This window comes from Phacochoerus africanus, chromosome 3, assembly GCF_016906955.1.
Source record: "Phacochoerus africanus isolate WHEZ1 chromosome 3, ROS_Pafr_v1, whole genome shotgun sequence".
Classification (NCBI taxonomy): domain Eukaryota; kingdom Metazoa; phylum Chordata; class Mammalia; order Artiodactyla; family Suidae; genus Phacochoerus; species Phacochoerus africanus.
The window spans coordinates 176,683,273-176,696,833 of NC_062546.1; the positions used below are offsets into that span (position 1 = coordinate 176,683,273).

Here is a 13,561-nt window from a genome sequence, read left to right on the forward strand (position 1 = left end):
AAATAATAGTAAAGATTGGAAGTGGAAATATCAAAGAAAGTCAATTTCATTTTATTTCTGTCTCTCATTTCCTTAGCAGAGCTGGCACTTTGGCTACTGGAGGAACCCCTAATTTTTCATGTGGGACTCAAAACAGATTTTGACTACTCTAGAATCTGCTTTTTCAAGAGCATATGTTATAAGGTATATAACTTTCTTCCTTGGCACTTAAAAACCTACAGCTCTGTCTTTACCTATATGCACGTGCATAATCAGCTCCCAAATTCAATTTCTCTTTTTTCTTCAGAATTGGCATTCTGCATGATTTGCTGGGAAGCCAATAAGTAACTATGCCCAACGCAGAAATATTGCTTACTTCCAGACTCGCAGCTATTTAATGAATAATTAACCACTCCATACTTTCTATCGGGAATGCTTGTATTACCAGGGTGAAGGTATCCTTTAGGTCTAAATGATGTCATAAAATAGGCCTTTGCCAGAAAGACGCCCTCATTTATCACACGAAATGCCATGTGGTTTTAACAAGGTCGATACTGTTTGTTTAATATATTTTGCTTTCATAGGGGCTTGAAATGATTTGTTTTTGCAGCTGTAACAGAGTTAAATTAGGGATTTAGCTTCAGCTTAGCTGGTTGAGCATATATAACCAGGGGCTATTAATTATCTGCCTAGAGGCCTTTGGTCATCTTCCCACAATGTACAGCATCTTGGGGTGCTGAGTTGCACCATAAGCAGCCAGATTCTATCCTAAAATAATCAATCCTGGCTTCTCAGGAACCGAGGAAGATTAAATAATTCAATTTTTTATGTCTTATTCCACAACTCCACCCACCCACATGTAAATGTTATTAAATGCACAGATTTTTTTTAAAAATCTGTAAGGAACTGAAGAGAAGAATCTCAGTTGAAAGACTACTTTTAGACACCTGTTACCACAAATGAGAAACTTAAAAAAAAAAAAGCAAAAAAAACCCACTTTTCTGAGCACCAATAATCTGTCTGCTTCTCCCTTTCTGTCTTCTCACAACCGCTGTTCTGCCTTAAATGGAGCAGGGGGAGAGAAGGAAGTTCGCTCCAAAGATAAACTTGTCAAAAGCCTACTACACAACCCAAATTCCTCACTACCTGTTTGTGAATGTCAGCCGGGAGCCACTGCTGAAAAGCTCTGGGAGGGAAAAAAAAGAAAAAAAAAAAAAAAGCAAGGGGAGAGAAGGGAAAAGGAGGGGTGGGGCAAAGAAAAACTAGAGTGCAATTCAAACAAAAATGAAATCTCACACACACACACACACACACTCAGACAAAGAGAAGGGGGAAAAGGCTCCCCCTCCCACCTCAGGTCCTAACCACATACTTCTTTATCAGAGGTTCATTGTCAATCAATTAGCCGAGGCAGCAGGGGTCTGTGAGGTGGGGGCACCCAGGGAAACAATGGGCAGCCCTGTTGTATTACTATTTAATCACTTTTGCTAAATAAATAAAGCAGCCCCGAGGTGCTGTCATGTCAAGGGAATTTATAACAAAAAAAAAAAAACTTCATTTTTCATTGGTCATTCCTTTTTTCCCTTCGGGACAAGAGAGGGTTATTACTGTAGCCTTAAGTTCCATCTTTGTGTTTCTTGCCTTTGATTCCCACTCGGACCCTGCCACTTTCTGGCACTAATTTGTCAGGCTGAACAAAGAGAGGATTTGTACCTCCTGTAAGGTCTCAATTAGGAATGGCTTCTGCTGTATTATGTGCCATTCAGAGAGGACACAATGCCGGTAATTACAGGAATTTGCACTAAATGGCTGAAGAATTCACAGCAAAACTCCCCCCCTCCCCACACACCCAAACCCCTTGGGTTTACCCCTCCCAAAGCCTCGGGGTGGGGTGGGGGGGGGGGAAGCAAAAAGCTCTTAATGCCAGAGAGACGTAATTACCAACAGCAGTTCCAAGAGGTTAAACAGCAGCCAAAGCAGTAAAACAACCATAAAAACTGACAGTGTGAAATGGTGGAGGGGATCCCCTCAGCTGGCTGTTTTTCTTGCTGTCTCTTCTGCTAACATTTTCAATTTCAGTTCAGAGTCAGGAACAGTGACCCACAGTGGGCTGTCTGATTTCACTTCCAGATTACAAAGCAGTAACATGTGAGCTTTGCATCTCTAGTAGCATCTATAAACAAGGCCCGGGGCCCTTTTATCATAATACTCAATTGCTAGGTTTCTTGATTGCTGGGAAATTACAGGAAAAAAATATCCCTATGTACCAGGGCCAAGAAAACCATGTATCAATTGAGAGGAAATAGATATGTATACATGTCTAATTCCTGAAGAAAACCAGGCTCCTGCCTTATAATTCAATTTATACTGCATTTTGTAAACGACCTCCTTTAGAACCACTTACAGGTACATACTCCATAAATATTTTAATAAGCTGCATAGTCATTTGTTTTAGCATTAATATTTTAACACCACAGATGCCCCACTGCCAAACATAATTTTGAATCCCAACCAATGACTTCATTAAAGAAGCATTCCTCATTTTCTGCCTACAGAGGTGGTTTCTGCAAGGCTGACTAAAGCACCAGTAAATTAATTGTCCTTAAATACCACTTTCCTCACGTGCTTCTCTGCCCAAGAACCTTCTGTAATTCAGGGTCGAACATGTAGTTCAGCCTTATCAAACAGCGCTTTTGCGTAGGTCAAAAATGACCGAATGCCTGCAATTTCATAGAGTTCCACTTTGCACCACCCCTGGCAGCTCTCTAATCTGACATGAGGACCTCACTTCCACAGCTCGGCTCACAGCTGCCATTTGGCATCAGTGAGGGTGATGATTCCATTGACGTCTTCTCTGGGGGACTGCAAGTGCCATGAGGGCAGGGACCATGTTGGCTTTCTCCAAGCACTGACTTGTCCAGGTGCACTTGACTTTTGGGCTCCTACAGTAAATGAATGGAAGAACTTAACTTTCAAAGGCATGGTCTCAGGAAGAAGGAATGGCGAAGAGAAAGGGCCTGGAGCCATGAATGACCAAGGGAGGAACAGACCAGAACAGCAAGACAACCACTGTAGCTGGGTTTCCTAGCACGGGACGGCCATGGAGCTAGAGACAAAGCCATGCAGCAAACCACACATAATCAAATACAACTATAAAAAGTCCAAGCACATGTTAAGAAATACACACTTACGCACAAGCATGTATTTTCCAAACCATAACCTCAGGCATTTGGGGATGGTCGGGGTCCATTTTCTCTGCAGGGGCTCTTTAAGTTTTAAAAAAGGATACAGAAAATTCTTCACCTACAGATAGAATTTAGTGAAATGAGGCCAACTGCACTATTTTGTAGATTTAATAGCCAACATTTGTGGCTCCCCTGAATAGCAGCTGAATGACATCATGATAAAGAGCGGCTCGGTACAGTCTCCCACTTTTAAAGTTTATGCATCACAAATATTTAAAGGCGGGGGTGGGGGGACACTAAGTGGACATAAACACTCGTACTCTAAAGAGGCGCACTTAAATGGTGAAATATTGCGAATTAGCTTTCCCACAAACGCCCGATAAAGCCAAGGTTCAACTGAAAACAATCTGCTGGACTTTTTGACCGTTTGGAAGGTAAACATGCTATGCAACCAGCTTTTTTACTGAACGTGTGTTTTTATGAGGTTGAAAAGTTTGGGGACCCAAGTTACTAAATGAATAAACAGCTGGTTTAGATCAACTGTGTTTGTGAGAAACATAGATCAATTTTAAGTTCCATCTGCTATAATAATCTTTGATAAAATGAACAGCCTCCCAAGAAATTGCAAAAACATTCAGAGGTTTTGCTCAACAAGTTCTGGCCTTTTTCTTTTGAGACTCTGCCCCCTACAGGAGATGACGTCTTCCTACCTGAGGTAGGCAACCAGTACTCCAGGTATGGTTCATTAAGGAAAACGGAAAGCCACCCATAAACCAGGGTACCACAAAGCAACTGAGCGTAGCAGTTTCAGATGGAAGAGGGGACAATGAAGTGAAACTAAAAATTTCTACTTGAGAATCAGCCACACTGTACAAATTAGGATTGACTTCTCCCCACGCCAAACAAGAAACCTACCCGTGCCCCCATTAGAACTCCAAACCAAAGCATGAAGGTAAGAGCGGAGCCAAGGAAATGAGTTTCAGACCACATCTACGCCTGCCTCCTGAGTTCCCTGTTACCACCCACCCCCAACTTATTCTCCAGCCATTCAGTGAGCCCGGATTCAGACAGCAAAGGGAAGCATCCCAAAACACGGACCCAAAAGCAGCTGCCCCAAGGTTCTATCTCAGCCCAGTACATGATCCTTTTCCTACTCTCAGCTTCCTTCTCCTGGTCTCTTCAATTCACTCTTCTAAGTCTTTTTTCTGTTATCAGGTCACCAACCGCTAGATGTGGTGGATCTGTGGAATGGTACCCTCTACCTACAGCTCTCCTTCCTCCGGGTGCTAAAAATGCTACCCAGGCAGTTCAGAATGTGGGCAGGGCACCCTCCATCAAGAAGTGGACTTCGGAGAGGAAGGTGAATTAGGAGGCCGCAGGGGGACCATCCTTGTGTAACGCCTGATGCTTTTCTTCCCTCTCCATCATCAGAAAGTTCCCCCAGCTCACACTCCGGTCTCTACCTTGAAAATGAAGCTGAGCTCTTCTCCCCGATTGCAGTAACACAGCAGATTTGTGGTCCCTCTCAGCACTCTAAAGCCACAGAAGTGTACCATAATTCCAGGATGTCCAGAGTAAGCACTTAAAAATTACTGTTGAATGGCTGAGTTCTGAAACATAATATATGCAGTAGTACAATAAGACACTGATATGTCCATAATTTCCAAAAACTGCACTAAAACCAGCGTCTCCTTATTTTGAAAGCACTTTCCAGAAGGAGCTGGCTGACGTAACACAAGGTCACTCATGCCTGCGGACATGTGCATGTCACCCAGTGCAGCTTCTTTACCGTCTTGGGGTTTCTGGTCTCTTCCACCCAACCCTGCAAGTGTCGGCTCCGCAGTTAGTAAGGCCCTCTGGACAAAGCAGACATGAGTCCCTGAATCCCTCCTTTAGGTAAGTTATTTTTCAATAGAAAAGACCATCATCATAACTAACCTAAGTTCAAAGTTTCACCGTGCCACCACTATTTGTCTTTTGATACAGGAACAAGCACAAAATTGAAATTTCAGTCTTGACTGGTGGTGAGCCCCTGTTCGCTTTTTTTTTGGTCGTTTTAGGGCCACACCCACAGCATATGGAGGTTCTCAGGCTAGGGGTCAAATACAGATTGTAGCCACCGGCCTACACACCACAGCCATAGCAACACCAAGTCCGATCCACGTCGGCGACCTACACCACAGCTCAGGGCAACACCAGATCCTTAACCCACTGAGCGAGGACAGGGATTCCTCTCCCCTGAGCCAAGACAGAAACCCCTTCTTCTTCACTTTTAAACAACATACTTAAATCAGATACACTTGAATTGAAATTTCCCAAATCAGGCTTCTAATTCAAGCTAACTTCGAGGGAAATTTCTCGTGACAACTTTATGGAGTTTAGTGAAAGGGAAATAATTTGATTTCGTTTACAGTAGATTCATAGACTTGATTTAGTGAGGGCTGTTTTCTCCCCAGTTTTCTGTTGGGAGGAAGGGGGAGGAATGGTGAATGGAGGAGACATGCAGTACTCGGCTTTTAAGAACTAACAGATGACTGGCCTTGGACTTCACTTTGTGTCTCAGCCTCCCAGCAGGTCCAGCAGCCCCTGGCTTCCCCAGGATGAGGCACAGGCCGATCGTGACTCAGAGGTCATCTGTGGAATCATCCTCACCCTGCTCTTAGCCACCTCCAGACTTTCTGTCGAGGCTGACTTTCTGGATTCCACCTTAACAAGATTTGACAAGGTCATGATCAATGAGTTACTGGCTATGGACACTTTACTTGCCTGAAGAGTGTTCTTAGCTCTAGGCTTGAATGTCTCTTAGGAGACCATCTGTGACATCCACATTCCCCGTGACCTTTACTGAAGAAGGCAGAGGAAAAAGAATCACAGCAGACTCAGGAAGCCGAAATTCTAGCCTGGTTATGCTCCAGTGAGGCACTTGGCTGCAATGGGGCAGATCAGAGCAGCGTCTACCTACTTCACCAGGCATGAAGGTGGACAGGTGTTTTAATATAACAAACTCCTTGAAGGAGAGATGCTTTGAAAACAAGAGGTACCTGGGATTGGCCTTTTAAGGGGGTTTTTAGAGTGAATTCCAAGTGTGGAATTCAGGATTGTTCTTTTTTTGGGGGGAGGGGTCTTTTTAGGGCCGTACTTGTGGCGTATGGAGGTTCCCAGGCTAGGGGTTGAATCGGAGCTATAGCTGCCAGCCTGTGCCACAGCCACAGCAATGCAGGGTCCAAGCCATGTCTGAGACCTACACCACAGCTCATGCCAACACCAGATCCTTAACCCACTGAGTGAGGCCAGGGATCGAACCTGCACACTTATGGACACTATACCTTCGTTGGGTTCATTAACTGCTGCACCACGATGGCAACTCCCAGGATTGTTCTTTAATGAGCTTTAGGCTGAAAATTTGCTTCATACCTGCACATTTGAAGCTCTGAGCAGTGAGTCCTCGTTCCAAAGACAAAGTCGTCAGGATGCTGAGGAAGCTGGTGGTCACAGACTGGCGTTTGTTCTTCCTGAGTTCATGCCCCCCCATCTGATCCTTGGGTTTGCTCCTCAGCGTGACTTGCGGGTTCTGTTCCGAACTCCTTGCCGCATTGGCAGCTGTCTTCAGGGCCTCCATCCACTCCTGAGCCCTCTGCCGGGTCTCGGCACGGAGACGGAGGACATCTTGGGGGAAAATGACCTGAAAACAAGAGTCACAGTCGTCCAGGTTGTCCAACTGGACAGCCAGACACACGTCCACGTTGTAGCTCAGCAGGGGATCCTCATCCAGCTTGCCCGGCTGAAAGGCCATCAGGTAGGACCTGCTCAGAACGAACGTAAATGCCTTCCAGTTGTTCTGGACAGTCAACCTGTAGAGCGTCCCTGATTTGAGGATGTTTTGGTACTGTTTGGGGCCATCCAGGACAGGGGATGGCATGAGCAGCTGGCTGGACTTCTTCTGTAAACAGTGATTCTGTGCGCAGTCGACATGATGCCCGAGCCCCGGGGAGTTGGCCAGCTCGTCCGGCCGCACTAGGTAAGCAGGCACGGCGGCGTGCACACCCTCCCAAAGCTTCTGCCCCCAGTCCAGCGCCTCCCACGGCGACTCGGCCTTTAGCTGCAGCTGAGTGTTGTCATACAGAACGGTATCCACCAGCCTGGCCTCAAGGTTGCCCAGAACAGATATGCTCTGGAAGTGTGACAGCTGGTACGTGGCATAGAGGTTCTGATTCCCACTGCTGTCGAGGCTGTAGAAGTACAGGTTGTAGGGCGAGAGTTCTGCGTAACAGCTTTGCCAGTAACTGTCATGGTTTTTCCGAATCTCCAGGTACCCCTTCTTCAGAATGTTTGGGAATGCCTGCTTGTGTTCTAGAAAGAGAAAAAAAAAGAAGCAGCAGCGACACATTAATTCATGAACATGAATGAACTGAATGAGACAAAAAGGCAGGTATACGCAACCCAATAGATCAGGGGTCAACGTCCTTCTGGCTCAAATTAAACATAGCAGAAGTAGTAACATTCTAAGAGTATCTAATTCGCAGGATGGAACTGGGGGGAAAAAAATCTCACGTCTGAAAAACTTAACTAGGGTGGAATTCTGAGTGCAAGATTAAGTACTGGGGTGAGGGGTTCACTGTCAATTTGACATGCAGAAGCCTGTTCAGAAAGAAACCCTGGAATGACTATGCCCTGTGGCCCCACAAAACAACTGCGCTTTGCCAGGATCTCCCGCTTTCTAGGTAATGTTCTACAGAGCACCAAGTACGCGCGAGAGAACGTTCCTCCGGCCCCCCGACCTAAGTCCCTGCTAACACTCCTCTTTCTTCAGGGTGGTAAAGCCAGGAGGGGTCAGTGGAAAGGAGGGAGTGTGCAGTACGCAGCTCACAAACTCTGGTTTCTCAAGACACCCCACCAGCCTTCAAGGCCAAGCCATGAGCCTTCTGTCTTATAACCGGTATAATGTTCAGACAGGACCCGACTGGTTCACTTCCTAGGTCTCCGCTTGGACAGCAGTTCTCTCTCCCCTCTGAGCCTCTTTATGCTGTTCCCATCACACACTGCCCCCTCCTCTCAGCCATCCTCTCCTCCAGAAAGGGGTTCATCCTGACTCCCCCACTCCTACCCCCCCTCCCCGGGTCTGTACCAGGGATTCTTACTATGTTATTCCTCTCTAATGAGCACTTATAAGGCTACACTGAATAATTTACTTAAATATCTGAATGAATAATTTTGAAGTTTTTTAAAGAGTATGTCCTCCCTACTGGACTGTAAGCTCCTCTGAGGACAGGGTTGAGGCCACAGCACGTAGGGCAATGCCTGGTACACACTAGGTACTAAGTACCTGCTGAATTAGAACAGAAATAAAGCTCCCAGCACAATGCCCAGCATATGGTAGTGGGAGTCCCTTCCCTCCCCTTTGGTTTCACAAGTTTGCCTGGTAATGCCATTTTTAATGATTAGCTACATTTATGCACAAATTTCATCCTTTAATAAAAGAGGATGATCACTTGGGGGAGTTCCTGTCATGGCAGTGGAAACAAATCTGACTAGTATCCATAAGGATGTGGGTTCGATCTCTGGCCTCGCTCAGTGGGTCAGGGATCTGGTGTTGCCGTGAGCTGTGGTGTAGGTCATAGATAAGGCTTGGATCCCTCGTTGCTGTGGCTGTGGTGTAGGCCAGCACCTGCAGCTCCAATTCAACCCTTGGCCTGGGAACTTCCATATGCTACGGGTGTGGCCCTAAAAAGCAAAAAAAGGCGGGGGGGGGGGGGAGAGATTGTCACTTGGGAGACGTCCTGATGCTTTTATCAGGCCTGAAAAGGAGGGAGCTCTCCTCTCACCCAGAGCTTTTCATTTCTAAGATGTTTCTCAATCTCTTTGCTGACACACATCAGAGACAGTCATAAACAAATTGAGTCATTCCCTAAAGGAGACAAATCACATTCCCAAAGGGTATGATTTCTGATCTTGGCTGAAGAACAAAAAAAAAAAAAAAAAAAGACTAATACAGCCCTAGATCTTAAAATAGTAAACCAAAAAAGAGAAAAGGAGAGAAACGCAGCAGAAAAAAGCCCATTTTACCTGCTTTACATCTCTGGTCCTGATATTCATTAGTATTTCTGTGCTAACTCAAAAGCCACTAATTTCTTGCAACTCACACTAATCCCTTTGTAGAGAGATAATGGGTGCCTGTTCTCATGTTATCTTTCTTTTCTGATAATGCAGTAGGAGAGGCAGTGCTGTTAGAGACGCTGCTGCCGCCTCCCGCTCTCACTTCCATCAGGCACTGATGACAGTTCAACCCTTTCCATAATAAGACCCATAACCAACCACGCGTCCCTCCATCCCCCTCGTGTGACCCAACAGCTCAGCTATGCATCCCCAAGTAAAATGAAAACCACTTCTCTTGCTTTTAGCTAGGAAATTTCCTCTCCTTTTCTTTTCTTCCTGGAGAGCTTTCTACCGCAGCAACCACGAATTAGAAACTCTACCTTTAACTGGACCCAAACCAGCAGCAAACCTGGCTGAAACCTCACTCCTTTCTAACTGTAAGGCTAGGGTGGCAGGTGCCAGTTTGGGTGGATGCGTGGAAGCCTAGCTAGGGAGTCTCCAAAGTTCCCCTGCCTTCCCACTGCACAATAAGGTAAAGAATGCACTGTGCTTTGGTATTTTCTCCCCACTTCAGCCCTCCCTAAACAGGTATGTTACACTGAGACAGAAAAGAGAGGTGTAGATCGTAGAAGTGGCCCATCCTTACAGGCTACGGTTTGTAGTGTAACTTCAACTGATTAAGAAACTATTCAGTGTGTCCTCCTTTGTTGAGGGCCTGATTCTATCAAACCTATTAATATTTCATATGTGAAGTATTAATTACCTTTGATTGCAGGGGGCTGGAGAGCTACCATTTCTCTTTAATCTCTGACTGCTACTTTCTACTGAATCTGCAGTTTAATATGTTTGCCATTGACAAGTCAGATGTTATATACTTAAATCTAAGCTTTCATTAGTTTACTACAGTTCAACTTTTACTTCCCCAGACTGCATCATTTCAACTCATTGAATGAACATCACACACATTCTTTAAAAGTGCTCCATGTCAGAGAACCAGAGATGGGCCTGCTGTGGCCGCAGTCCTTCCAGCCGCCCAGCAATGTCTTCTCACTCATTAGAGCAGCTGCCACCTCTGCCCAACAACCACCACGGTGAGGAAGGCAGGCAGCCTCTGCCCCCACCAGCCAACCTCAGCGTTCCTGGTGGAGCGCCCCATGCAGAGCAGCCAGGGCAATGGGGAAGATGGGGCTAGGACGTGCACCGTCCTCATCCTCTACCCGCGGTGGAGACACAGAGAAGATTCTTCTGGATGTACAACATGAATCTGGACGGAGAAGTTCAAGAGGCAGCTTCTACTGTGATGGCGATTTCCCACAAGAAGATGGGTGGATCATGTTTGATGCGGAAAATGCACACCAGCAGGGACCATAGCTCTCAGTCAGAGAAGAGCTTGTAGGAGGAGGGAAAGAAGAGGATGCTTTGAAGAAAAGTGTAGACTGGGTGTCCGCCTGGCCTAGCACACCTGAAACATTCCACCTCAGGAGCTCCACTTCGGGCACCCTAAACGTTGTTTCTTTAAGCATGAGCAAAGGTGGAACCATGAAGAGAAGGGGGAGTTCTTGCAGTGTTCATTCTATCTCTCTGCCTTTCTCAGTGTGGGCTTTGGGGCCAGGCATCTACATTGGAAAATGACAGCATGCCCTCTGCCAGCACCTACTGAGGGAAAAAAGAGCCCTTGGGAAAGCTTATGACTTGTGAACTGGTGTCTTATCACAGTAGTTCATTTGAACTTGAGACCATTCTAAGTATGACCCAAATTACGGCCCTATTTTTACATATCCAAGTTTCAGTAACTCTCGAATCCACTATTTTCTTCAAACTCTGTTGAGGCATTTTACTAATAACCTCATTCTCTTTTTGGCCCATGAAATACTTCAGAATGTCCTAAGAGAATTTACTGTTATTTAGAAATTTGCAAGGGCTTCTTTTCTGAAAATGCCACCAGCAGATTATAATTTTGTCAACAGTGCCGCTGTCTCCTTTTAGCACCACCAGACTTAAACCTGCATCATTCATGGTATAAATTTTACTCTTGCCAGAGAACTCTCATCTCTCAGATGAACAAATGATATAAATGCTTTGTTGTTTTGTTATTTCTCAAGACAAAGGCAAGCTTCTATAAGCTTGAATTTATAGTTATGAAAAAAGAAAACAGGAGTTCCTTTGTGGGGCAGTGGGTTAAAGATTCAGTGTCATCACTGCAGCAGCCCAGGTTGCAGCTGTGGCGCAAGTTCCATCCCTGGCCCAGGAACTTCCACATGCTGCAGAAGTGGCCAAGAAAAAAAAAAAAGAAAAAAGTTTCCTCTTAAAAACAAAAATAAAAAAAAACAAGACACATGAAAAATAATCCTAGGCAATAAAAAATTATTCTACTTTGTTGTACAGAAGACATTAACACAACATTGTAAATCAACTATACTTCAATAAAATTTTAAGATTCAAAAATAAAATAAAATATTTAAAAGTAGGGGAAAAAAATTTCTGGAGTTCCTGCCATGGTACAGTGGGTTAAGAATCCAACTGCAGGAGCTCCTGCTGTGGCTCAACGGGATTGGCAACATCTTGGGAGCAACCGGCCACAGGTTAAGTCCCTGGCCCGGCACAATGGGTTAAGGATCTGGCATTGCCTCAACTGCAGTTTAGGTCACAACTGTGGCTCAGATCTGACCTTAGGGCCAGGAACTCCATATGTCACTGTGGGGAAGGGGGTAAAAAAAAATCCGACTGTAGCAGCTGGGGTTCCTACAGAGACATGGGTTCAATCCCTGGACTGGCACAGTGGGTTAAAGGATCCAGCATTGCGACAGCTGCAGCATAGGTCACAGCTGTGGCTCAGATTCAGTCCCTAGCCTGGGAACATCCATATGTTGCAGGTATAGCTATAATATTAAAAAAAAAAAAAAAACTTTTAATTTTTAAAAATTATTTTAAAACAAACAAAAGTGGGGGAATTCCTGTTGTGGCTCAGAGGTAACGAACCCGACTAGTATCCATGAGGATGTGTGTCTGATCCCTGGCCTTGCTCGGTGGGTTAAGGATCCAGCGTTGCTGTGAGCTGTGGTGTAGGTCCCACATCGCTGTGGCCTGGGAACTTCCATGTCGTGGGTATGGCCCTAAAAATACCGACAAACAACAACAAAAAAAGTGTTTTATCTTAAAAATGAATGATATTATCTCTGTCTCGACTAGTATCATAAATGATTCGGGTAGAACCACTGACACAGATTATGGCCACTCTCTCCCTAATGAAAAGAGAGAAAGGTGATCAAAATGAATCACTGTACCCATAAATTTCACACGAAAACCACAAGAGAGTAACTTCCTCATGAAAAAGAGCAAGGAACCAAAACAGAAACCGCATCATAAAGAACCCATGAACCCTTTGTTTCCCCACTGCTTTCCCCTGGGGCTAGTCATGAAGTCCTGGGCAGTTTCTCCTCAATTAAGATCACTTTCCCTCTCCTCCTCGGCCCGAAGTCCCAAGTGCAATGGCTTAAGGACACACATTGCTACTGATGGGGGAAGAGGGGATTTTGCCCTCATGCACCTGATTCATCTCTGTTCTGCCCAGCCACCAGAGGGTTCCTTTTTTGCCCTGTTTCCTCTCCCTGTTCTCAAAAGTTTCCATTCTCATGGCCACCATCCTGATCAAGGTCTTAAATGGGCTCCCACGTCAAGTCCTCTCCTAAACCCCACCCATGTCACACACTGATGGAAAACTTTTCTGGGTCACTCATTACCTTTCTCGTGCCCCCCTCACCAGGCCAAAACCCTGCACAGGTTTGCTGGGGCTGCACAATCAAGTCTAAACTCCTAAGAGGGGCCTTAACACATTTTCTTATGCAAACTTTCAAATAGCCAAAGGCACGGAGACAAGTAAAAGGACAGCCGTGGACGCATCCCTCAGCTTCAAAGATCATCAAGTTTCTGCTATACTGGTTTCCTCTCTCCCATTCCTCTAAAACTCTACAGTTTTTTTTTTTTTTTTACTGTTTTTTGTTTGCATTTGTTTTTGGAATATTTGAAAGCAAACTGCAGACATTTAACCATTTCTACTATAAAATATATCTCTAATCTAACAGATAAGAATTTTATAGTATATACATGATACCATTTTTCACACCCAAAACATAAATAATTCCTTATCCAATACCTAGTCTGTATCTAATTTTCCTAGATTATCTCAAAAAATTTCTGTATATGTTCGATTTAGAGTCACACATTGATTTGGTTGATATTTTAAGCATCTTTAAATCTATAACAATTCCCTCTTTCTAGGTTTTTTTCCATGCCATGTATTGATT

General features: G+C 44.9%; 1 protein-coding gene and 1 pseudogene across 2 annotated transcripts in view; one reads left to right on the forward strand and one right to left on the reverse strand.

The window, feature by feature from the left end:
- PLEKHM3 (pleckstrin homology domain containing M3) overlaps positions 1–13,561 on the reverse strand; it is a 191,312-nt gene that overhangs the window by 134,038 nt on the left and 43,713 nt on the right. For both annotated transcript variants that reach the window (XM_047773365.1, XM_047773366.1), the window contains exon 3: positions 6,579–7,514. In XM_047773365.1, the coding sequence (XP_047629321.1) occupies positions 6,579–7,514 (936 nt within the window). The remainder of the gene's footprint in view (positions 1–6,578; positions 7,515–13,561) is intronic.
- Positions 10,297–10,917, forward strand: LOC125123493 (BCL2/adenovirus E1B 19 kDa protein-interacting protein 3-like; annotated as a pseudogene).